Source organism: Pseudochaenichthys georgianus, chromosome 10 (genome assembly GCF_902827115.2).
Source record: "Pseudochaenichthys georgianus chromosome 10, fPseGeo1.2, whole genome shotgun sequence".
Lineage (NCBI taxonomy): Eukaryota > Metazoa > Chordata > Actinopteri > Perciformes > Channichthyidae > Pseudochaenichthys > Pseudochaenichthys georgianus.
Window position 1 is genome coordinate 8562815 of NC_047512.1, and position 26140 is coordinate 8588954.

At 43.4% G+C, this 26140-nt stretch overlaps 1 protein-coding gene across 1 annotated transcript in view; it reads left to right on the forward strand.

The window, feature by feature from the left end:
• Nucleotides 1–26140, forward strand: part of rapgef2b (Rap guanine nucleotide exchange factor 2b) — a 125562-nt gene that overhangs the window by 53656 nt on the left and 45766 nt on the right. The window contains 2 exon segments of the mRNA XM_034093510.2: nucleotides 11036–11111; nucleotides 14805–14972. Of these exon segments, the coding sequence (XP_033949401.1) occupies nucleotides 11036–11111; nucleotides 14805–14972 (244 nt within the window).

Here is a 26140-nt window from a genome sequence, read left to right on the forward strand (position 1 = left end):
AACCCTGGGGATGAAAATAATTTGTTTTAAAGGGGACCTCTCATGCAAAATGCACTTTTTGATGTCTTTTATATATAAATATGTGTCCCCGGTGTGTCGCGCAGCATCAGAAAATAAAACCCTCTCTCTTTTCCTCCGTACCCAAATCTCTAAAAACGGGGCTACAACGGAGCTGATCCAGATTTGCGTCCGATATGACGTAATATCAGAAATGTGGGCTGGCTTTACGCCCACGGCCCAATCAGAAACGTTGCTATCAGAAACAATGCCCGACTGTTTTGGACGTAATATGGTCGGTGCATGTTTACATTAGCATCGCTAACACTCAGAGCTAACCTGTGCTGGAGAGCATGTGTGTGAAGAAGCAGGAAATGAAAAGGAACTCAGCTTGTGGTATAACCGGCAAGAGAGAACGCCTTTGAGCTCCAGACTGTTTCAGATCCTTGATAATCCATGATATGGCGTTTCATCACCGCAGCTCAGCCCTCTCCTTTTTTTTATCAATATTTTATTTTTTTACAGCTTTATACCCCAAATCAGCACTTTTGAAACAGGAAGTGAAATAGAGGGATATGAGGCATGGCTAGAATCGGTGATCTGTTTGGTATTTTTAACAAAACACTTCATAGACATATGTGTTTTATATATTTTAATATATCTGAGACCTATGCTATTGCCTAAAAATAGCATGATAGCTCCACTTTAACATTCAAAAGGACACATTCTGATTACATTTTTCATGGTCTTCTGCATTGTAATACTCACTCAGCACTAACATCACTCATTATTGAACAGTGGTTGTATGACTGTTTTCCAAACAACAGTGCTCAACACTTTTTGTTTAAAGTCGGTCAGTCCACTGAGACGGAGCTTCAGGGTGTCGTTTGGAAATGAGATGCTGGCAGCCTGTCTGAAACCAGCACAATGCATTCAATTGAACTGGAAGCCATGTGAAGTCACAGCAGAAGGCATATCCGTCACACTTCTGCTCCAACAGGTGTTCCATTGTTTTCACAGAAGTGACATGTTTGAATTTTGACTGGTTTATTACACGTTGAGACTTTTCCAACATTCACAGCCTTCACTATTGCATCATCTCAAAACTACCAGACGTCTCTTTCAGTTTATTTTTCAAAATGTTCTTCCTTCATACTTAGAATTGTTTTCTGCGAATCTTTCATAATGGCCATAGCGACAAAGATACCGAGGACAAAATGGATGGAGGCGGAAATTGGTTGTGACACGAGGAACTGAACGGAGTCCAGCGGGACTTCCTGAAGCTTTTAAAGATGTGCTGGAATTGGGTTTCAGACAGGCCCTACCCAGAAATGGCTGCTCATATCTGCTCTGGCAACACGGTTGAAAACCTGATACCATCGTTCACTCAGTGCTTCTCTCTCGCTCGGCTCGCTTCCCCTCGGAGGTTGCTGTAGTGAGATGTGATCCAGGGGAAGAGGAGTGACTCAGTGAAGGAGCTGTGTGCTTAATTTAACCCAGAGGCCAGCGTGAAATCAAATACAACCCACACAAATACATCTTAGTAAAGCGTGTGGCACAGATTTAAAGCATGTATAAACATGTGCTGTGTAAAACAAGTGATTAAAGGAAATCTGTCAGTCACACCAGGGTCAGGCTACATGCTAATGAATCATTATTGAGTATTGTTGGACTTGAGCCAATCGCTGCCCGCCATCTTTTGTTGCTCACACCAGTAAAGCATCCAGAAGCACATTGACTGTTCCACCCTGCAGTATCGACAACACATGTTTATGTATGTCATAACAGTTTTATGAACGAAGCTTGAATCATTCATAGTCCTTTTTGATTGAAGGTAGCTTTACTCTTTTGCATACTATTTGTGCTTTGTATACATTCAAATGTGTGCACAGGGCGACTCAAGAAGCCGTATGATTGATTTGGTCTGCTTTCTGTGCGATGAAGTTAAATAATGTAATGTATATGTTGGCATATGTCACAGAAAATGAGACTGTCTAACTAGGTAAGATGAGGCAAAAACACATCTGACACGTAAGTCAAGATATATGTTCCCAGTCGAGGGAACTTTGGGATTTTAGCCTTTGCAGACCATTAACATGCACACAAACCTATAAAACACACTACAGGAAAGTTAAAACCCCAACATGTATAATAAGGCCTCTCAAGGTTCAAGGTTCTTTATTGTCAAACTGTAGCTACAGAGTAATTATGTCGTTGAAAATCTTAGGTCACATGCTTCTCCAACAATAATACAGATAAGCAGACACGAGTAATCAATATTAAAATATACTATATTAAAAGTAATACAAAAAAAAAAATGTTTTTTCTTTAAAAAAAAAGTGAGAGGAAACAAAAAGTGGAATAGTGCAATACGAGTCTATACAAGTTATTGGAATGATATATTAGATAAATAATTACTAAGAAGCTGATGAATGTTTAAGTTGATTTAGTGTGGTTTTCTGCATTTAAAATTCGTCAACATTTGTGTATGAGTAAGTCATTTGTTATTATAAAAAAAAAAATCAATATATCTATGATGAGATGTGTTGATGCTGCAACTCTAGTTCTCTGCAACTTTTTTGCCTTTTTTTTAATCAATTGGACCGAACTGTATTTTGTTAAAGCATGTGAGTAGTAGCGACTCGGCCACATAAATGTGAATGGATCGTTATTAACCACACTGTAATGAACATGTTGAAATATTTGTAGCTGCAGTTTCAACACCCCACAGAGTGGAACTCGTTACTTCCACAATGATACACTTTATTAACCTCGGTCAGTTTTTAACTTCCCCTCCTCCCTCCTCCCTGCTGCCTACATTCATTATCACTATCAGCTGGCTGCTGTCAGGACTGAACCTCCGGTCATTCTCCGAACAGTTTCCTGATAACCCGCCTTATATTGGCTACCCAGGACCACAACTCTTAACTGAATCAGCTCAGATCGCCAGCCGGGGTTCAAGTTAACCGAGGAATGTCGCCCTCATCGTTTTTGTTTGTGTGAACTGCTGGAAGAAAGGTCAGTAAAGCATCAAATCATGTTGACAGCCTGGAGCAGCCCAGAGAGACGACAAAGTGATCCAGCTATAATTTATTCTGTAATCACGCAAACACAGATCTCACTCTTCTCTTGTCAGTATTTCTCATACACTGTGTGCTCTGTGGAAGCTGACAGACGATAACAGACTTGATTTTCACTCGTTAAATGGATACAATAACATTACTTTCACTTATTTCAGGTTATTTTTACTCCTCTCAAGGATAAAAACAGAACTTCCTATAACTGCAAATGTTGTTTTTTTTTTGCTTCTCAGACAGAAACACCGAAGAGGTTATGAAACATGTCTATAATCACATTTCAAAACTGATTGGGTGACGTAGGCCATGATAATTGTTTTCCTCTTTTGAGATAAAAACATTTAAAAATAGCTTGTTGTTGCCAACAATGACTCACATGGGTGCTGGTACCAGAGTAATAAGGCCATCGACACATTTCACTGGCTTACTCTGTAAAAACAATCAATGGTACTGACATCGAATTATAAGCAACTCCTTTAAAGAGAGGTCAGAGGTCAGTTTTGCTATGAGCTTTTCTCATGTACAACTAATAATGTATTCTGTTTTGTTTGCGAGTCGTCAGGGTTATTTTAGCTTTGGTTACCGTACTTTTCGGACTATAAAGCGCACCTGCATATGAGCCGCAGCAGCTACATTGTCCGTCTGTCTTGCTCTCGTTCTGTCTCTCGGTTCCACTTTTACTTTGGCGCGCTACCTGTCTCACTCTTTTCCGGCCTCCAGCTTTTCCTGCTGGAGCCCGCCGCTTAAAGGTGGCGGGCGCGGACCGGTCATAGAGCCCGTAGAGTTAAAGGTGGTTAATTTTACCTGTAAAATCCATAGATGTAGGAGGTTCCCTAGTGGCCGTTAGCTGTACAAAAAAAAATTGGGAAAAAGGTCGCGGCTTATAGTCCAAAAAGTACGGTATTTATCTTTTTATAGAAATTCTGAAATTTATAAATTGGGGCTAATGAGTTTGAAAGCATTTCAAGTATTTGACAGAGCTGTTCAATGAAGCTATCAAGTTGCATTGTGGGAATTGTAGGATCCAGGATTGTTGGAGCTAATTAAAGAATCGGAGTCAGAAGTCTGTTGTGCCCGTTTTGCTTCCCATCGCTTTTATAGACAGTTTGGACGTAAGTGAAACACAATTATTTATGTCCAATCAACAACTCTTCAATTAGCGTTCGGGAACAGTTTCCATAGTAATGTTTATTTAAGTTAAGAAATGTAAAGCCTAATCCCTCTTCCTGGATGCTGCCTACTCATTACATCCTGTGAGCTGTGTTTTGAGCTTCCACAAACAAACTATGGTCAATCATCTAAAAATTTATGAAGTTGCCTTTAAACTCGGTCAGAACAAGGTAGCTCGATGGCCTCCGAATCTGAAAGAGATCTATGGGAACTATTTTTAGATTGTCTTTTTATCTTCGACAGGCGTGACTTTAATTGCAAAGTATGCTGATAGTTTTATTTTGTGTGAACGATCAGCTGGACTTGTCTTCTTTAAGTTACAACAAAATGACTCATTATTATAAAGACATTTCAGTTGATTAAACAATTACAAACTTCATTTATTTCTTCAGAAGTCATGAGTAAATATGTCCATGACTCACTTTGAAAGGAGGACATGTGCTTTCAACCCCTCCAAAACGCACGCACGCACGCACGCACGCACACACACACACACACACACACACACATCTCAGTAGCAGAAAGTGAGTCGTACGCTGGAATGCGTGCCGTAGTCAACGCGCTACATTGCACAGAGAGAGCAAGAGGGGAGAGAGAAAGGGGGCAGAGTCTTCTGGCTGAAGCTGATCCACACACACACTTTTCGAGCCACACACTCCCGTTCTCAGTCGGCAACACTCGGGTGTGCGCAGGACGATATGCCGCAGTCGCAGCAAAGTGTCTGGACCATGCTCACTGTGGACTAACAGCGGGGGATATTTGGGAAGAAAGGATCTTATATCTTATCTGTTGGCCGTGTCACTCCGGGAGCAGTTTGGAGAGTCGGGGGTGAGTCGGGGGTGGGGTCCAGACTTTACTCCTCCTGTATCGGGCTCTTTAAAAGCTGTGCTGAGAAACTCCTGTGTTTTTGGCTGTAAGTAAAACATCTGTCTCATCTCAGAGACGGGTTGCAGTAAAAGCTTCATGTCGGGAATGCGAAACACGACTTTGATGTTATTTTGGATCTTGTCGGTGTGCAGCGTGTGCCGCCAATAAAAGGGGTGTGTGCTCTTTGAAAACAAAACAAAAATAGAGCTCCTGCTGTGGGGAGAATGGGCGAGAAATGCTTTCGAGGCAGGTGTAGCTGATTGATTTATACGTGTTGGAAAAGTTTTGAGCCTAGTCACTCTCTGTTTAAAACTCTGCTTCAGTGCCCTTCTCTCGTTGCCGGTAAGATGCCAGTGGAGTTGTATTTTGGGAAGCTAAAGTCAGGAGTCATTCGCACATTCTTGGCATCGGTGTCAGCTTCTATTTGAGAAGTGTTAGGGCAAAGGTTCAGGGTGTGAGTGTGTGATATGAGGAATTCTGTTTGTGTTTCTGAGGTGGGTGGATGGTCCGCTGCAGCTCAGAGGGGATGTTGGTAAACCCTTCAATCCTGGTCGCTGTTTTCATCGAGGCGTCCTCTCTCTTCTGCCATGACCTCCGCTTCCCTCCCTCTCCGAGTCTAATCTCTTGCATAACCACAGAGTTTAATCTTTGTCCTTCTTAAGGATCTGGCGGGTTAAAAAAGCCGGTGTGCCCTCTCACCACTTACTCAGTTAAACGGATTAACAGAGTACGGAGCCTCCCTCCCGCCACCCTCCTCCTCCAGCTCAGACCAGGGGTGCAGATTAGGGTTTGTACGCACTGGCCCAGAGTGGATCTGAGGCTTTGGCGGGGGGCTCGCAGAGTGAAAGGCTGGTGATGCATGTGGAATGACATTCCAGACGCCCCGGCCTCGTTGTGTAACGGGAGGGGAATGCAAGGCCGCTGAAGCAGGGGAGACGTCAGTCAGTCCACTGAGACGGAGCTTCGGGGTGTCATTTTAAAATGAGATGCTGGCAGCCTGTCTGAAACCAGCTCATGCACATTGTCTGATACGGATACAGCACATATACAAAGGATAGTGATAGGGCTGAGCAATACGGAGAAACATCGAATATCCCAATGTGTTTAGACGACTACCTTGACGTAATTTACCTTATCATTACGGTTTTATTATTTGCCGACTCAGCCATTATGTCCACATTACTCACTATCTCATTGTTTAAAACGCTACAATATTGATAACACATTACTGCATTGTCGCCTTTAAAACACGAAAAGAGAGCACTTTACTGTACTATCTGGCTACTAACTGGTTAAACAGCTTGTATGAAATGATCTATGCAAATAGGAATGGGATAGGACAATATAAGATTTAATTGTGATTAACTTGTGTATTTTTCACTAAAAAGGGATTATCACTAACAACAATGATGCTACTCCTGACTGTCCCCACCTCCCGCCTTAGCACCATGGGAGCCAGGGCTTTTAGCTGCACCGCGCCCAGGCTCTGGAACTCTCTGCCTCCACACATCAAACAGTCTGACTCCATCACGACATTCAAATCCCACCTGTTTAAACTGGCCTACTCACTCTAACACACATTCAACCTGCCATCACAGACCCCCCTCTCACTCCGTCACTCCACTCTCTTGTCTGGCCTGTGTTATGCTTTGATGCTGCTGTATTGCCTTGTCGGTTCGATTCAATTGTGTTCCGTTTTTGTTTTAGCTGTTTTAACTTTTAAATGCACTGTAAGGCGACCTTGGGTGTCCTGAAAGGCGCCTCGAAATAAAACGTATTATTATTATTATTATTATTATTATTATTATTACCATTTAAGGAGATTTAAGCATATTTGGATTATTGGGATGATGTTTTGAACCAACCAATACTTTAGGCCAGGACACTTGTGATATAACATTTTCATATTATACTGTGCCTGCAAAGGAAGTTTAATTGATAGAAAGTAATGTTAATTGCAACAACAATTCAGGCTCTCAAAGAAGACATTCCTGCAAATATATTTTTCTAATGCCGACAGAAAAAATATGATTATGTTACCTTGTTGTATTTGAGTAGCAGGTGCTAACCTACCCCATTGCATTATGGTCAAAACCACACTTTAAAGGGAGAGTTTCATCACCATTATGGTATGGGAAAGTTGTCTGTGTTTCATAAAGTCACAATTTGAATATGTTTCCCAGTCATGATTATCACTTGGATGTTTTCAATGTTATTTAAAAGTCAGACACTGATCATTAAGGAAACTCCAATTTGACTTTAAAGTGGCTTTTCGCTGCGGTACAAAAAGTATATCATATAACATACTTCTTAAAATGCAAACGTAGTCATTTAAAATGTGTGGCTTGTTTCTTCTTTGATGAGGGATTTTAGGGTTTTACTCAAGATATGCTACAACGTTATGTATGTATGGACCTTATGTTGTCTGTTGTATTTGTGATGGCTTCTGCAGGGTAAATTAAAGTGACAACAAAGTTAAGTATTGTGAAGATTTTCATATATAAAACAACGCAGCACATAAAACAGCATGTTTGTGCAGAGAGATAGCGATAATGTTTGCTCAGTGCTGTTCTCTGTTATAAATGAGTTACATACCTGTTCAGCCATCTGGCACATTTCCTATCTTTGGCTTATCTGGTTTTGGAAGTATGTCAGCCAGCACACACTCTAGTTCTCAGGGGAAAAACGCACAAACTTCATATCAAACTTGTGAACCAGAATTCCTAAGCGCTGAATTATAAATAGCGAGAAAATTGTGCACACACACTTTGGCATCATAAGTAGAGCTAATGAAAATTCAATATTTGCTTTCGGTCAAAAAAGATCCCCATCCAACCAAGCATTTAGTCGAATAATGAAATGTTTATTTTCATATGAAATGACTGATACCAATTCACCCACACAGCAGATCTACTTGATATTTGTCCAGCACTAATCATAGAGCAGTGGAGTCTTTAATCTCCAAACAAGACACGTTTGTGTTAGAAAAGCCTCCCGCCCCCTCACTCTCCACTTCCATAATCCCTTCTTTAATATCTCACGTTGCCACTGGCATTCACCTCCTTCAAAATGGAGGGTCGGATTACTAATGTCAGGAATGTAATGGAGGGACATGATTGAACATGTCACTTTGGTGTTTGCATTTAGTGGCCTAACGTGTTTGGCGACGCGTAATGGGGTGCCATCACTCCTCGCTTCACCAAAGCAGAGCGAGCCAAGGGAGGCTCAACGGGATCCAAAGCTGGTACCGACTCCACATGTCTGTGAAAGCAGATCAAACGCTCTCCATTCTGTGAAGCCGCTGCCCAGCTGACAAATCATCTTCGCAGTTGCAAAAGAATTACAACGTTTGTCTTCTTATGAGAGAAAGTACTGAGTAAGCTCTGCAAGCTGAAGCTCTGTTTTGGCCCCGTGGTGGGATTCAGGCTTGTGTGTATGTCGGGGATGCGAGCAGAGTTAAAAAGCATTAAACTGAAGCTCAGGCAAAGCAAACCGCAGCCATCAGCATTTACCTCATAACTGCCCGTATGCACTGAGCTCTCTTTGTCCTGTCACTAGAGTATAGTCTTCGATAGAGTTTATGCTTCTCAGCAGCAATTATCCTGTGGACTCTTCTGACAAACTGTTGTTTAACAGGCATCAGAAAGTTGACAAATTAGTCAAGTAAAAGTGCAGCCCTGGCAGAGAAACAACAGAAAGGCTGACAATAGAGGAAAAAAAACCAACAACCCAACAACCCAACAAAGGCTTCCCTGTGAAGGGAGGCAGAAAGAGAAAAGCAGAGCAAGCTAAACACCACTTTTTAGAAAATAAAAGGGTCCGCAATGATAATTTTAGCTCTTTGTCAAAGTGGCAGGTGGAGTATCGGCATTTCTTTGCAGTTGGCTGGTGTTAATATACCTGTCTGACCACGCAGAACCCCCAACATGTAGCCACAAGCCCGGCCTCCACAGTATTTAGAGGTCTGAACATGTGGGTGTGATTGATGAGAGCTGCCACCGTCACAAGCTCCATGCAGGTGGCACTACACTAAAGGTCCTTACACACCAAGCCGATTTTCGGCGTCGATAGATGTCGAAAGGTGTCTGGCCGTCGATGAGCGTCCTGTCGCCCTACTCAGATTGGTGTGTCCCGCCCAGTCGTGTCTTTTCGGGCCGTGCCGACACCTTCCACCGCCGATTAAACGTGTTGAATCGGGAGGCTGTCGGCTAAAGGCCGTCGGCCAAAGAAATGACTCTGATTGGCTGTTAGCTTAGCGAATCAGTGCATGAGAAGCGAAACGGAAGTGAGGGACCCAAACAAACTATTAAGAAGGCAAATCTGAGATTTCATTGAACTCCAGCTCTCGACTCAGGTTCGGGAAAGCCCCGTGAGCTTCTCGCTGTAGAGTGAAAATGGAACACACGCTATTTGTCGTTTGTTTATATCACGCAGTCTGTTCTTCTTCTCTCGGTTATCACGCAGTCTGTCTTCCAGTTGCCTCTTTTGAATGACGAATACACACTACCGCCACCTGCTGGTAAGGAGAGTTATTGACACTCACGTATGCGCAGTTCGTACGTGCTTCTTGGCCGCCGGCTGAAGTCTTTGCGGTGTGTTCCAGTGCGACTGTTGACCGAGACGCAGAGACGCGAGGCAACGCAATAGTCGTGTTCCGTCGGGGCGTGTTCTTTGGTGTCAGGTTGCTGTGTCGGCCCCTTAATACTCTCTGCCCACTCCACTGTTAGCACGGAGAACTTTTTACAAGCACTTTTTAGCCACACAGTGAGGTCTGCTTCTAAAGGCCCAGTTCATGAATACAAACAAAAAGCAAGCAAGTTACTGCAATAGATTATTCTAAAAAATGAGGATTACAATGTTGTATTATTATCAAATATAAGCAACTTGTCAGAGCACAACATGACACCCACAAATTGCATTAAATAGTTGCACGCCAAATAGATAATGTAACAAAACAAGAAAAGGTTAATGAAACAACGACTTAAAATAATTGATAAATAAAACTCAATATAAATTCATTATAACGTGGATGAAACACATGTCCAAGGCTTCAACCAACAACAGTTGTTTAATAATTAATCAATTTGTTATTTTCTCAATTACTTGATAAGCTATTTGATGATGTTGTATAATGTCCCCTGAGGCCATTGTTGCATTGCTTGTTCCATTGTTTGTGTGATAAGGCTTACAGCTGTAAAACACTTTAAATAAATTAAAATGTTTAAGCCTCCAGGCCACTTGCCTCAATGTTCATTTTAAAGATAAATGTCTCGCTCACTGCTGGTGACTCTAAATAAAAAAATAAAAAACTCGACAGCTGTCTGTTCCTATTTGAGTCACTTGAGTTTATCTTTTAAAATGATCAGCAAACCACTGAATTATGGGTCATATTCTGAACCAAAGATGGTAAATATAGCACACAAGGAAGTCCTTGTGTGCGTGCATGGAGAAGGATGCTGGACAAAGGCTGCGTTCTTCACCAAACCCACACGTTGGATCTCCTCTTGCTCAGACTTTCCATGGCTGCTGCCCTTCTTTGAGACATTTTGGTCTCCGCTGCCTTTAACACTCCCCGGCTTCCCTCTCCTTCACTAGAAGAGATTTGTACTGTAAAAACTGTGAGGTCACGAGAGTGGACTTTTCCAGTGGCGGGTGTTTCCCTTCACGTGGGAGTGGTCTCGCTGAAAGGAGGAACTGTCCATTCAATGTGGCTCTGTTCAACATTTTATCCCGAAATCCCTGCTTAAAAATGTCATGCGGAGACTCACCTATAGACGGTAACGGATCTGTCCTCTAGATTCAAACTCTAAAGAAACATACATGTACTGAGTGTAAGTCATATTGAACTGCTCCGCTCTTAACTGACATTGACGTCTTAATTCATGTTTTTCTAATTATCTTTTTCATTTATTTTTCCCCTTCAGTTTTGGGAAGCGATCAGCAGGCAGCCTGCGACGTGGATGTGAGTGCATCGTCCTGGAACCCTCAGAGATGATTGTGGTGAGTCCCATTATTCACACTTTTAGCACACAAGTGTCAAAAGCGCTTAATAGAACAGTCTTTATATTCAAAGAAGTACATTGCATTAACCCGTCATCTAAAACCCTTATTCTGGCTTTAAAGTAAACAAGCAGTTGCCTCTGATGTCTTATCGCACTGAGTAATGATTGATTGTGAATTCCTTCTTGTGTTAAGCATGAGCTGTATCATGTGACTCATGGTAGATGCTTGATGTTCTGTACAAAGTGCCTCCTATTGACATTTCATCGCAGCCTTAAAGCACAGCTGAATGGAACTGCCTTTAATGGAGACCAGCTCCAGCGCTGACCCAGTTTTATGGCGAATGAAATGTTGGCTCACATTGGAAGTTGTCTCGAACAAATCATTCCCGTCTCATTCATCTGTTCGGCAGAGCAGTCTGAGGCCGGCACATCACGACAGATGCAGCTCTGATGAGGAGTTAAAGGGCAGCGGCACGCTACAGACAAAATCATCTTTGTGCAAATTCAAAACAGCTGCGAGAAAATAAATCTAAAGTATACTAAGTGTTTATAAGATGACACACTAAGTCAGATGGTGAAACAATTACACATGCAGGCTAAAAACTGACAGGAGAGCAGCTTGAGAGAGTTGAATCTGAACTGGATCAGAGTTTTATTTCAAGACGGTTCCCTTTTTTCCTCAAAGCATTCTTCAGTTACTTTAAATGACTTTTAATGCAGAATGTTACTTGTATTTTTCCCTGCGAGGAGATCCTGTCACTTGGTAGGAAGGATTTTCAAATCCCAGGGACACATGGAACTGAAATTAAAGATAATTTCCCCATCAATCAATACATTGCATATTGTCTCCCCCTTTCAACACTGTCACGTAAATAAGGCACTGGTTGCCTCGAAAAATCTGTAAAAAAAATAGAGAAAATGTCCATCTCAATTTGGCCTGTTCAAACCACATTACATGTCACTTGTTAGACGCTTTTATCCAAAGCGACTTACATACTCAGTACTGTTGACAATCCCCACAGCAGCAATTTGGGGTGGAGTGTCTCAGGGACACAACCACATGCTGACTGCAGTAGGGTTTGAACCTGTTGAACACAACCCACTGCGCCACAGCGTCCGCCAAACAACAGTAAAAACACCTAGAAATATTTAGTTTGAAATCACATCTAAAAGAAACCAATCTTCAGAACAAAGAAGCTACATTCAGATGGTTATTGATAAAGTATAGCATATTATCTTTCTTTTGATCAACTAAATGAGTAAGAACCTAATTGTTATATCTCCAGGGAAATGCTTGTCCTATCTAACCTTTATACTATTTAAAATCATCCTCTTCCACACTTACAAACTGAATGGTTGAGAAAGATCCTCATAAATACACAGTAAGCAGAATAAATATCATCGATTAGTGAACACTTGCCATTATCATAACTTAAACAAATCCGATCCACCTTGAAAGAGGAACACAGAGGGATAACATAGTGCCTGTTGTTGCATACACGGTGTGTTGAGGGGGCAGTGATCAAAGCTGTGCACATGTTTGGAAACTTAAGCCAGAAAAACAACGTAAAATCTGGTACATTCAGCTAATTCGTGACACCAGTCTCATCGCTAACGGACCCTTTCGCTAACGCTAAAGTGCTAATGTGGATTCGGTTCTTTCATGTTAAACTACCACCGTAAAATCACACACACTCTCCACAATTTATAGCACACACAAATACCCCGCCTTGCTATCTGTTTTCAAGACATAACGCTTGCTTGATGGTATATAATAACGACACTGCTGCAGCCACAGCACATCCTGTCAAGTGCTGTGTGTCTGTCGATGGGGGGGCTTGTGTTAACCTAGCCTGTATCAGGCACTGTCAAACCCCTCGGTAATAACACCCTCTGCTCCGCTCGCTGCAGACTCTCTGGCCTTACCCCGTTTCCTATAAGAGGCGCCCGCCCTGTAATTACTGAGCAGGGCTTCTGCTGGGAGATAGACGCACGGAGAGGAAGATGCCGTTACAAACACGAGCAAAGAGACGTCAAAAGAAAAATAAGCCAGTCACGTCTCCGCACGCACGCACGCACGCACGCACGCACGCACGCACGCACACACACACACACACACACACACACACACACACACACACACACACACACACACACACACACACACACACACACACACACACACCAACCATGTATGCATCACTTCAGGGGACATTACATTGACTTACATGCATTTCCTGGAGACTTATCCTAACCTTAACCCTAACCAACACATGCCTAACCCTAACCCTTACCCTTAACTTTACCCTTAACCTAACCCTAATCCTAAACCTAACCAAGTCTTCACCCTAAAATTAATAATTCACCTCATGGGGACCTCCAATTTGTCCCCATAAGGGAGGCGAGTCCCCACACGTGACTGTGTAAACAGATGTAGGTCCCCACAAGTATAGAAATGCTAGGCCACACACACACACACACACACACACACACACACACACACACACACACACACACACACACACACACACACACACACACACACACACACACACACACACACACACACACACACACACACACACACACACACACACACACACACACACACACACACACACACACACACACACACACACACACACACACACACACACACACACACCACACACACACACACACACACCACACACACACACACACACACACACACACACACACACACACACACACACACACACACAACACACACACACACACACACACACACACACACACACACACACACACACACACACACACACACACACACACACACACACACACACACACACACACACACACACACACACACACACACACACACACACACACACACACACACACACACACACACACACACACACACACACACACATTTCTGCCCACATTTGCAATTAGACACACAATCACACTTATGCGCTCACTCACACTCGGCTCCCCTGCCGTTGTCATGGCAGCAGTTGGTACGGCAGCGGGACATTTCGGTGGTGTAATCCCAAAGGCTGAGCGCTGTGAAATGTGAAGCCGCAGCGATCGAGAGCGGGAGGAGGAATGAGTCCGAGAAGAAGGAACAACTTAAATATGTCGTTCAAGCGTGACCCTCGATCCGCCCGGCGACACAGTGGTCCCATTTATCCCGAACACACTTTAGAAAACTGTTGAATATAACTTCACTGCCCGTTATGTTGGGGTATCCTAAGCTAGCTTCCACTTGGAACATGGTATTGTTGCCCCTTTTTGATTCAATACAAATACAAACATGGATGTTGTCATTTCACGGTGGACACTTTAAGCCGAGGCAGGGGAGAGTCGTCTTTTACTCCGTCTCGGTTTCTCAAAGTATTGTCAATCACTTAAATCCCCGTCTCTCCAGATTCCTCCCTCTCTTCCTCCCTCCGTCTCTCTTGTTGCGTTGTGAGCACCCTTTGATGTAGGTGTGCATCGAGCAGCCCACACACACTTCTATTTGTACGCAATGAGAGGAGCGGCAGGCAGGGAAGAGGAGGAGGAGGAGGAAGAGGAGGTGGTGGGAGGAATCAGAGATGGAGTGTAGGAGGGTGGGGTTTTTCTAGGCTTCCGAGTGTGTGTTCTGAAAGAGGAAGAGCGTGAATGAAAATGAAGACTCTCACTTCCTCCCCATCTCTTCCAGGTGGACTATATGGATGAAAATGAGGAGTACTTTCAGCGACAAGCCTCGCACAGACAGTCCCGCCGGCGCTTCCGGAAGATCAACCAGAAAGGGGAGCGGCAGACGATCATCGACACCGTGGATCCGTATCCCACCGGAAAGCCGCCCATAGCCCGGGGGTATCACACGGTGAGTTGCGCTCGTGTGTGTCCCCCCCCCCCCTCGCCGCAGAGGACCGCAGTGTGTTGATCTAGTTCCTGTGTCAATCTCCGCTTCCGAGCCCGCTGTGCTTCAGACGGTCGCAGAATGTGTGTGTTCCCTGTTACAACAACTCTGTGTGTTCTCTGCTGGCCCGAGCTGACCCGCGGTTGTTGTGTTTTGGTGTCTTGTGTCCCGGGGGAAAGAGGCCCCCCTTGTCCCCGTCTGTGTGATGTCGAGCCTGTTTTCCTAATCTTTGCTCTGAGCCGTTTCCCCCGTGGTGTGTAATGGTTGTTTTACCCATCCTATGCACAACTGACGCCGCTACACCGATGCTGGTAGCTTCCGCTGGCTTCAGCGTGTCGATCTACGCTCCCGTGTTGAATGGGTGAAGTTATTCTGTGCTGTGTGTGTGTCTTTGATCATGTGTGTGTGTGCTTCTCATGGTTGTCAGCTGTTTTTTCAAGATGTCTTTGGGCTTTGATGTTCAGCGTTTGCACCACAACACGTACGTGATGACATTACGTTGATATCTTTCAGCAAATTCCAGCTGCAAATAGTTCTAGTCCCTCGTATGTACAGGTGACGGTGTCCTGGAGAATCGTTTTCTGACATGAGTGTTGCCATGTGATGATCATTTAACTAAGAGAAGAGGAAGTACTGTAGTCAAATAGTTTTGATTTGTCATGGAGAGGCTTCCCACCTCGAGATTAGGAAAACATACAGTACTTAGTGTTGGGGAATAATTTGCCCTGCATGTCGTCCTTCGCCCTCTGACGCAGCTGACCAACCTTGAGCAGCCGCTATCCCCCTTAAGGAGGGGCTGCCCATGTTACCAGTTTGGGACCGGGCAACTGTCGGTCAGAGATAGTTATTGTTGTGGGACACCTGGAACACATCCTTCTCGGGGTGTGGACGACCTCGAGCCATAAGCGACAACAAATGTGATTCGGTGTCCTCAGCTGTTTAGTCTATCTATTGAAGAATGTTGATTGTTCCACTCTGAACTAGTTAAACCCTGGAGCTGCAGGAGGGCTCTTCAGGATTGATTGTGGCATCTCACCCGTGTGGTCAACTCGTGACATGTGTCCGGCCGAAGCTCCAAATAAACCGCCAGTGTTTGCCATCAAAGCTCCAGCTCTCCTCGTGTGTCTCCGAGTCCTGACTCCGCTTGCTTCAGAGGTGTCCCCCCACACTCGGTGATTTCATTGTTGTCTTTTTTCATAAAAGCAACGTAGAAAGTAAAAACGGACGAGGAAGAACGGAGATATGAGACAAAAACAACAATGTGGGAGTCTGATAGTGCCGACTTTTACACGTCTTACAGCTGTTCTATTCTTATAAGCCCTCGTTTACATAACAGTAGAGATGCCTGTAGCGGTTCTTATAATACAACACGTCTTCTAATGAAATGCTGTTTCAGCGTTTTTAATGCTGGACAGATGACCGAACTCTTTCTGTCTGAGGAGAGTGGAAACTGGAATATGGTTTGTAGTAGTTTTGACTAACTGTGAAAGGATTTGACTCCAGCAGAGGAGGAGGTACCAGGCTCCTCTTTCCTTTCTTTCCCTGGGAATAGGAAGCAAAACATTTTCATTTTCATTATCATTTCATTTTAAACAAAAATAATGCTTTCAAATGTAAATGACCCGGATTTTTAGCTTCGAGCTAATTTCCATCCGTAGTCCCGTCACATACATACATTTAAATGCTGCATTTTAATGATGCATATACCCAGCATGCATTAGTTACACACAGTATTTCCTGCATTCTCCTCATTCCTGACGTTCCCACGGGGGTTTCTGCCACCATGCCACTGTGAAACACTCTTAAAAAGGGAAAATGCGGCAAGAGTCATCCTCCCCTCAGCCCCACCCCGATTCCTAAATTTAGCCTCGCTCTGTTTTCGTTTCAAAGGACTGCACTGAACTTTCGCATGGCCCGACGTCTCCTCTCCTCGCTGTAGTACCGCTCCTGTGGGAAGGATGGAGCGGGTGCCATGGCAACCAGCAATCCCAAATGGGCTGTGCTCGAGTGCACTTAGAAGTACAGTAAAGGGAAGGGAGCTAACTTAACAAGAGTGCAGCGCGCCGCTTCCTCTGCTGCTGACAGAGAAGCTGAATCTGGGCGGATGCTATAAGCTGACAGAGCACGCTAATCGCCTGCATTCAGAATGCCAGGCACCGCTCAGTTTTCTCCTCCATCCTACCCCGAGGCGTATTTATGAGGTGAGAAATGCACCAAAGAGAAACTTGGGGATTGAAGGAAGGAGATCTCTCCGGCAGGCAAGGTTTTTATTCAGCTTAGTCACTCCTGTGAAGGGGAATGTGAGGCGAGCTACGACAACACGCCACTTGAGGTTTCAAAGCTCTTCAAATGTGAAAGTCTGTGTAACTTCGGGCTGAGATGATTATTTGTATTAATAATCACATGTTTAGTTCCACAAACTAGTGAGATATGTCCATCCCAACTTTCCAGAGGCCAATGTGATTCACTCCTCACATTTAAAAGTCTGGAGCCAGTGATTTGATAACTGACTTTTAATCACTTATCACATTGTTATTTCATTTCTGCTGGTTAATATAATGCGACAGACTCGTTAGTAAGTTATTTTTTGATCTGAAATAGTGGATTTGACTTTGTTGCAGACAAGATGATGCTGGAAGGACATGATACTTTTCTGCAGTGATGGATGACGGTCTTTTATTCCAGTCAAACTACTCACACCCGGCTCAAAACACTACTATACCAGCACCAGTACCACTGTATTACACAATAGTACTATCCAGGAAAATATCTCCAAATGAAATGTACTAATGCTTCTGTAAGAGTTATATATCTTTATATTTAATTATAACTGAAGCATAGGTAGCATTTTATTGTTGGTAGCTGTTAAAGCGGTTATAATGATACTGTTGGTAGTGTATTCGGTAACAATGCTGCATATTTGATAAAGTACAAGTACTTATGCTTTCACCACTTAACTTTGCTGCCTTTGAAGATTTTAATTACTAACATTCAGCGTTTTAATGACGGGTTAGAGCTTTACTGCAGTTATTCCTACCACTAAGTCAAAAGCCATTAAAGAGACATGCTAAATGGTTAGCTGTTTGGCCGTTATGTTGTTTCAGATGTGATTATTGTTATTGTAAAGTGTAAAACATTTTATTTAACGACTTAGTGCTGCTTCGTGAGTCGATGAGACATCACACGCCAATGCCAAGCACTCATCCTCAGTAATGCATCAAACCCTGACATAGCTTATGCTCTGAGTGGCCTTCATTGTTCGTGAGAGATTGTTCTTTAACGCCAAGGTCGTGGGTTCGATCCCCGTAGAGCGCAGAGTGTGTGTAAACAACTGTGTGTCCTCGAGCAACACACACAGCATGCTCAGTCATTGTGCGCGGCTCTGGGGCGCCGGCTTACACCCTAAAATATAAATGCAATTGTAACCCGGCAAGGGAACTCCCACTGCGAGTGCTGACACACACACACACACACACACACACACACACACACACACACACACACACACACACACACACACACACACACACACACCCCCCTCTCTCAGGGTTCAAACTAAATGCAAGTTATTTCTGGAACGTGTACATACTGAGTCTGGTCTTGAGTACTCTCTGATCTGTTTAATAATTACTAACACTTGAAAGAGAATGTCATGTATGTTAGATAAGGAAGCAATCAGTCAGTCGATCAGTCTTGATTAATGTAGCAGCGTTTCATAACAGTTAGTTTAAGTAGCCTCACCATTAAAGGACATACAGAGATTTAGATACTAGCGGAGAGGTTAGGGGGGGCAATTGAATTCTAGTTTTGGGGGGTTTTAAGTTTACCCCTAGGTCATCTGTCCATTTTGATGAATGAGAGCATGTCAGAGAAAATGTTACTTTCATTTCCTTTTTTATTTGAGCTCATGTCAGCCACTTTCTAACGAAGCATGATGTCATGTTCACTGTTAATATAGACTAACATATCCATCCTGTGTATATAATGTAAGGGTGACATCGAAGTGGCTGAGGGATAGTCCAATACAAATGTGGATATAATGCCTTAAGAACAACTCCTAAAGTATTGTTGTAACATATATATATTGATGTCACTTTAGCACAGGAAGACTATACATCATTTTAATCCTGCACTCAAAATTGTTAATTGTCTTTGAGTTGTTTTTGGCATTTGGGTTAACATCAGTCAGTGAGCACAACACCCACCCGCTGTCAATCAGTGTTGTCAATGTGATTTAAGTTGATGCACAACTCGGGTCAGAAGTTGTACCTAAGCTTCTGTCTTGTTTGCGCCTCATTACAATAAAGCAGCCTCTTGTGTCGCAGCGTGCGTTGGTGTTCTTCCCAACGAGCGGAACAGACTGACCGGTGCGATATTTCTGACGTACCGGATGACAGTTCGTGGCTTCACTTCTTACGCACTTGTCAGATTTATTGTCAGAGTCAAAGACCGCAGCTCCCATTAAACATTGAAAGCTTTTGATTTAAGGTATAACGTAAGATATTTTTCTCTTTGATATCACATTAACATAATCCCATCATCTACGTGTGCCTTCTCTTGCGCTTCGTCTTGTAACAAAGGGACATGTACCGTCACATTTGACGAGAGGGATGTCTCACCTAAAAGCCTGAAGAAGGAACAGAGCTGTCCCCATTAGAAGCAAAGATGTACATTATTTAAAGGATTACGACGTGTACAAATATATTTAGTTTCCGTAGTAGTGTCCTGTATGAATCAGGGCGGTGAAAGAGGACAGTGTTTAGAATTCAACACATGTCTCTCCTGTGTGCTCAGAGCAGCGCCTTTACACTTGGGCGCCTTGTTTAGGATGGACACACACACACACACACACACACACACACACACACACACACACACACACACACACACACACACACACACACACACACACACACACACACACACACACACACACCACACACACACACACACACACACACACACAATGTTTTATATGCCCCTCATAATCTCTATTTCTCAATTCTCTCCATTTTGCACTTGTACCTCAAACACACTATCTGTTTATCTAATATCAACAGCTAATTGTGCCTACGACCTTGCCACACACACGCACACACACACACACACACACACACACACACACACACACGCTGATTTACTCCCTGTCCCCTCACTTAATGTCTTTGTCCTGTCACTCACTTTGAAATGAAATGTTGATGTGGCGGCCTCATGTTTACTGAACGTTACACTCCTGATTTTATCCATCACAAATTATGATAATATCCAACATCTCCTCTACCCTTTGTCCTCCATTCCGCCTCTCCTCCGCTTGCTTTAAGACTCCTCCTCAGATCCCAACTCTGAGTAATATTCCCCCTTCTGGGTTTACTCGGCGTCCAGTCGGGCATGCAAGGCTCCAAACAGCTGTTCTATAATTACACAAGCAGCGGGAGTCAGACAATCAATAGTCCTTTTACTCCTTCCCTCCACCCGGCGGCCCGGCGGTTAGCGGGGCCGGCCTGTAATCTGAAGGTCGCAGGTTTAATCCCCGCTAACGCCAACGTGTCCATCAGCGACCCTGGCTCTGCTGGAGTGCCCTTGACACTGGCGTTGCTCACTCATCTCCTGCATACTCCTTAATTGCCTTAAGTTATATATGAAAGGGGACTTCTTGCAGACACGCATCACTTTCTCTTGCGAGGAATTATGTTGGAACTCATAGATGTTAAGTTAGAGACGACTCTGAGAAACCAACATAATTGAAAGGTAAGATCGCCAGTCTCCACAGGGTTGTACTGTGCATGTATAGCAAAGCTTCTCTTCATATGAACGTAAGACCCATTGTATCGAAGCTTACCTGATCTTAGGGCTTAGAAATGAACAATTAACAAAGTGTACATCAAAACAACATGAGAAGCACTTATTGTGTTTCTTGCTAGGCGACCAGATGTATCCCACTCGCTAGCTATCGAATAACATGCTCAATATGTTGGGAAAAACATACTGCCAGTTAAATGAGAAGATCGATATACCATATTTAACTGGAGCCATTAACAAACTAGTTAATCTTAGTGTAAAGACCTGAAAAACAGACTGTCCAAGGGTATGAAAGAAACCACTCAAAATCATGTTTTTCTTTTTCAATTCCTAGGAAGATGTAAAAGCAATCATTTGTTTTACAGGTCTGAGCTGTTTCCATTCTTTGTGCTACGCTAAGCTAACCGGCTTCTGGCTGCAGTTTATTATCGTATTGCTTCTCATCTACTTTTATTTCCCAAAATATCTAGCTGTTTTATTCAATAATACGTTCTATAGAGGTAGCTCGTCCTGCCTGTGAGGCGTAGCATTTCTATTATCAGTTTAAACTGCTGCCGTCTTGCTTTGTGTCAGTTTGAATTCAGGTATCTTTTCTTCAATCTAGAAATCTCTGCTTTGATAACCAGGTGAATCATTGGCCATTATTTCCTTTGAATGTAGAAAACAGGATACGTTTATGATTATATATTAAGATACATACATTGAACGCTCAGAGCGTCTCCACCATGCTACTAGATAGAATAGTGGTCACACATCCAGAGCACACAGCACACAGTGACATCTGGCCTCTGCATTTAACCCATACTAGTACAAGGAGCAGTGGGCAGCTATTGTACAGCGCCCAGGGACCAATGGGAGTAGGGGGAAGGGGGTTGTCCGGTGCCTTGCTCAAGGGCACCACGGCAGGGCAGGAGGTGAACTGGAACGTCTCAAAGTAGTAGTCCACACTCCATATTTAGGTCTGTTCGGGGACTTGAACCGGCGACCCTACGGCTCACAGTCCAAGCCCCTATGTGTTTGAGGTAATTGTGCCAAAGGTTTTAAAGTTAATTTAAAAATAGATAACATGGCGTTTAAAACCACAACACAGAGCACCTTATAATTGGAGTCTTATTGTCTCTTGAGGTTAAAGATGTCCCGCAGTGGTAATGAGGAGGTTCAGGAGTGCTCAGCAATCTGCAGGCATGCCGAAAGAAAGGATGTGTGTGCGAGCCAGCATAATAATGTGTGTGTGTGTTTGTGTTCCCTACCTGTCCTTGGCACTGAGCAAGTTGAAATCTCACCTTGAAAATGCATTAATCTGCTGAGACCCTGAACAATGAAAGGGAGTGTTGCAAAAGGGAGGAGATAGTCTTTTGCATGTCTGTACAAATACACTTGAAACATTGAAGTTGAATCTGCCATGGGGGTACGTCTTTTCTATTCTCACAGCAAGTTTTAGGAATCTTTATACGATAAACATTTCACATCACACCCTGTCTAACATTGACTTTTCTCTCGGCTTGGTGCAGAGCGCTCGATCGTAACACCTCCTGTTATGCTTTCACCTGCTTTTTCTCACATCCTCGACTGGCAAGTGGCACCTTTGATAACTTTCATCTCCTCTGCTTCTTTTCATGGCTTTCTCCTTTAACCTGGCTCCCAGGGATGCAATAAACCCCAGGTACTGTATCTATTAACAATGCTGTGTTAGCTGTGTGTGTGAGTGTGTGTTCTCTAGCTGTCTGTGTCGGTGCTGCTGGGTTGTATCTACCTCCTCTCCTCCATGTGTTGCATCTGTAGCTGCCCTTAACGAATACCTTCCATGTGTTGCATCTGTAGCCGCCCTTAACGAATACCTTCCATGTGTTGTATCTGTAGCCTCCCTTAACGAATACCTTCCATGTGTTGTATCTGTAGCTGCCCTTAACGAATACCTTCCATGTGTTGCATCTGTAGCCTCCCTTAACGAATACCTTCCATGTGTTGTATCTGTAGCTGCCCTTAACGAATACCTTCCATGTGTTGTATCTGTAGCCTCCCTTAACGAATACCTTCCATGTGTTGCATCTGTAGCTGCCCTTAACGAATACCTTCCATGTGTTGCATCTGTAGCCGCCCTTAACGAATACTTTCCATGTGTTGTATCTGTAGCCTCCCTTAACGAATACCTTCCATGTGTTGCATCTGTAGCCTCCCTTAACGAATACCTTCCATGTGTTGTATCTGTAGCCGCCCTTAACGAATACCTTCCATGTGTTGTATCTGTAGCTGCCCTTAACGAATACCTTCCATGTGTTGTATCTGTAGCCTCCCTTAACGAATACCTTCCATGTGTTGTATCTGTAGCTGCCCTTAACGAATACCTTCCATGTGTTGCATCTGTAGCCTCCCTTAACGAATACCTTCCATGTGTTGTATCTGTAGCTGCCCTTAACGAATACCTTCCATGTGTTGTATCTGTAGCCTCCCTTAACGAATACCTTCCATGTGTTGCATCTGTAGCCTCCCTTAACGAATACCTTCCATGTGTTGCATCTGTAGCCTCCCTTAACGAATACTTTCCATGTGTTGTATCTGTAGCCGCCCTTAACGAATACCTTCCATGTGTTGCATCTGTAGCCTCCCTTAACGAATACCTTCCATGTGTTGTATCTGTAGCCTCCCTTAACGAATACCTTCCATGTGTTGCATCTGTAGCCTCCCTTTGCGAATACCTTCCATGTGTTGCATCTGTAGCCGCCCTTAACGAATACCTTCCATGTGTTGTATCTGTAGCTTCCCTTAACGAATACCTTCCATGTGTTGCATCTGTAGCCGCCCTTAACGAATACCTTCCATGTGTTGTATCTGTAGCTTCCCTTAACAAATACCTTCCATGTGTTGTATCTGTAGCCTCCCTTAACGAATACCTTCCATGTGTTGCATCTGTAGCCTCCCTTTGCGAATACCTTCCATGTGTTGCATCTGTAGCCGCCCTTAACGAATACCTTCCATGTGTTGTATCTGTAGCTTCCCTTAACGAATACCTTCCATGTGTTGCATCTGTAGCCGCCCTTAACGAATACCTTCCATGTGTTGTATCTGTAGCTTCCCTTAACAAATACCTTCCATGTGTTGTATCTGTAGCCGCCCTTAATGAATACCTTCCATGTGTTGGCGTGTGTGCTGATACAGAGGAAGAGGGAAGCACTCGCACTGCATTACCACAACAGCATCATGAACTGAATTCTTTTTTTTTGCTTCCACACACATTATCCTGCTTTTGATCTAAAGATTGAGCACGCTCGGTCGAAAATGGACTTCATCACGTCCCCGGGTGACGACAGAGAAATGATAAACATCGCTCTGCTGCAGCTTATGGGCCCGTAAACTGAGATAATGGCGACCATTTAGCTGATGCATCATATCTCAAACACTGTGCCTCCTGGCTGATGGGCTTCATAATGGTATTGACTGTCTTTCTGCTTCATGGGTTATTTGTATTATTCCTGCTGTGTGGTTCTGTTGGGTCTTGCCTTACTGATGGTGCCGTCAAAGTGTTAGCTTATAATGAAATGCAATAAGTACTATGTAAAGATGAATCTACCATGCGTGCTGCATGTACACATAGTATGTTCCCCCTCCTGGAGGATTGATATCACATCTCAGTATTTCACCACAGCTGTGTCCAAAGCAGAAATGCAAGACGACGAGAGAGGTTGGAAAAAGATCAGAGCTCAAGGTGTTGAGCAGTCAGACCTGGGGAGAAAAAGGAGAGCGGAGAGAACCAACCTGCCAATCTCGCCCGCAGAAAAAGCCAAGCTCCTATTTTTAGAGCCGTCCTTTGTGACAAGCTGCTCCGCTTCAGCCGTGCACGGATACAAAAGCTGCAGTTTTCAAAAGACATTGTGTAGCGACCGCTCGGTTCACTGTACACCTCCTGCATTTCAACAACTCTGTGTGTGTGTGTGTGTGGTTGTGTGTGGTTGTGTGTGTGGGACCTTTTCAGGGCTGGAACGATTATTTCATTTTTCTGTAATGTGACAGAATAATCAATCAATCACTCAAATGGTCCATGAAATGCCAAAAAGTAGAAAGACCAACGTTGACACAATGAAATGAAATGGCTTGTTTTCTTTGACAAACAGTCCAAAACACAACTATTATAAATGAACTGTGATTTCAATAAGCTGGAAGCAGTGAATGATTGGCATTTTGCGTAGAAATGACAGACGAATCAATCAATAAAATGACTAACTATTTTGGATTTTAGATTATTCAAATTGGTGAACAGTGTAAAAAAACATCAACACAATTCCAGTTTGTGTGTTTTTCTTTGTTTGTAGAATGGAGCAGCCAATTGTCTCTTTCCCTGCGCAGACAATAAAAGCTAAATGTGCGTTTGTAGTTATTCATAGCCAAATATCAGACTGTGACGGAAATAGAACAGATATTTTTGGGAGTGCTCCCACTCGATAACGCAGCTGAAAAGCGTGCCTTGTGCAAATGACGGAGAAACCAGCTGCTCATTTACAAACCGGCTGTGGTTCATTTCTCAACCGCTGCTACAGAACACGCTTACTGACATTTGATTTGCTTTTCATGTCAGCTTTGACATTCAAAGACCTTTTTCAAAGCTGAGTATTTTCAAAAAGGGCTTGACAGATGACATTTATTTGGATGGTAATGAGCCTGCACGGGGCGGATAACAAAGCGCGCTGTTTTGGTTGTTTGTGTCATGATCACAATCTCTGTGAGCGGAGCTGTTGGATCTGTTCAGTGTTGAGCAGCTGTTAGACAATAGTGGAAGATGGAGGAGATACTTGTATTATTACATATTTTAATAAGGGTTCAAATATGTTTATGAGTCTAAAAATAAGATTTGTAGAACTGTCTTGCTTCATGTTGGCTGATGGATGCGTCTTAATGTAGAGAAGGATTAAGAACATGAGAGGCTGTAATCAGTGGTTTGGTGGTTCAGTTTGAAACCTCGTCTTGCACACAGATTATATATGATTTCTCTAAAACATATTGGCCATGATGTACGATGCTCTGACGTCAAGTGTTGAGCTGTAAAAGAGGAAATCAGTGAACACATCAGATTCTACATGAGCTGTTATTGCTCACCCAGATATCCATTTGTACCTGAAAGCACCTTCCATCAAGTTCATCTTCAGAAGCAGTTTCAAACATGAAGAAAGACTCTATTGTCTAAAAAGACAATGGATATTTTGCAATAAGGAGTTTAGTCTGATATTACATGTTGCCTTCGTGGTTGTGTATTTAACCCTTATGTTGTGTTCCGGTCTCCCGTGACCTGTTTCAAGTTAAAATAATAACTACGCTCTAGTTTTTTGTATCGGAACAAGGCT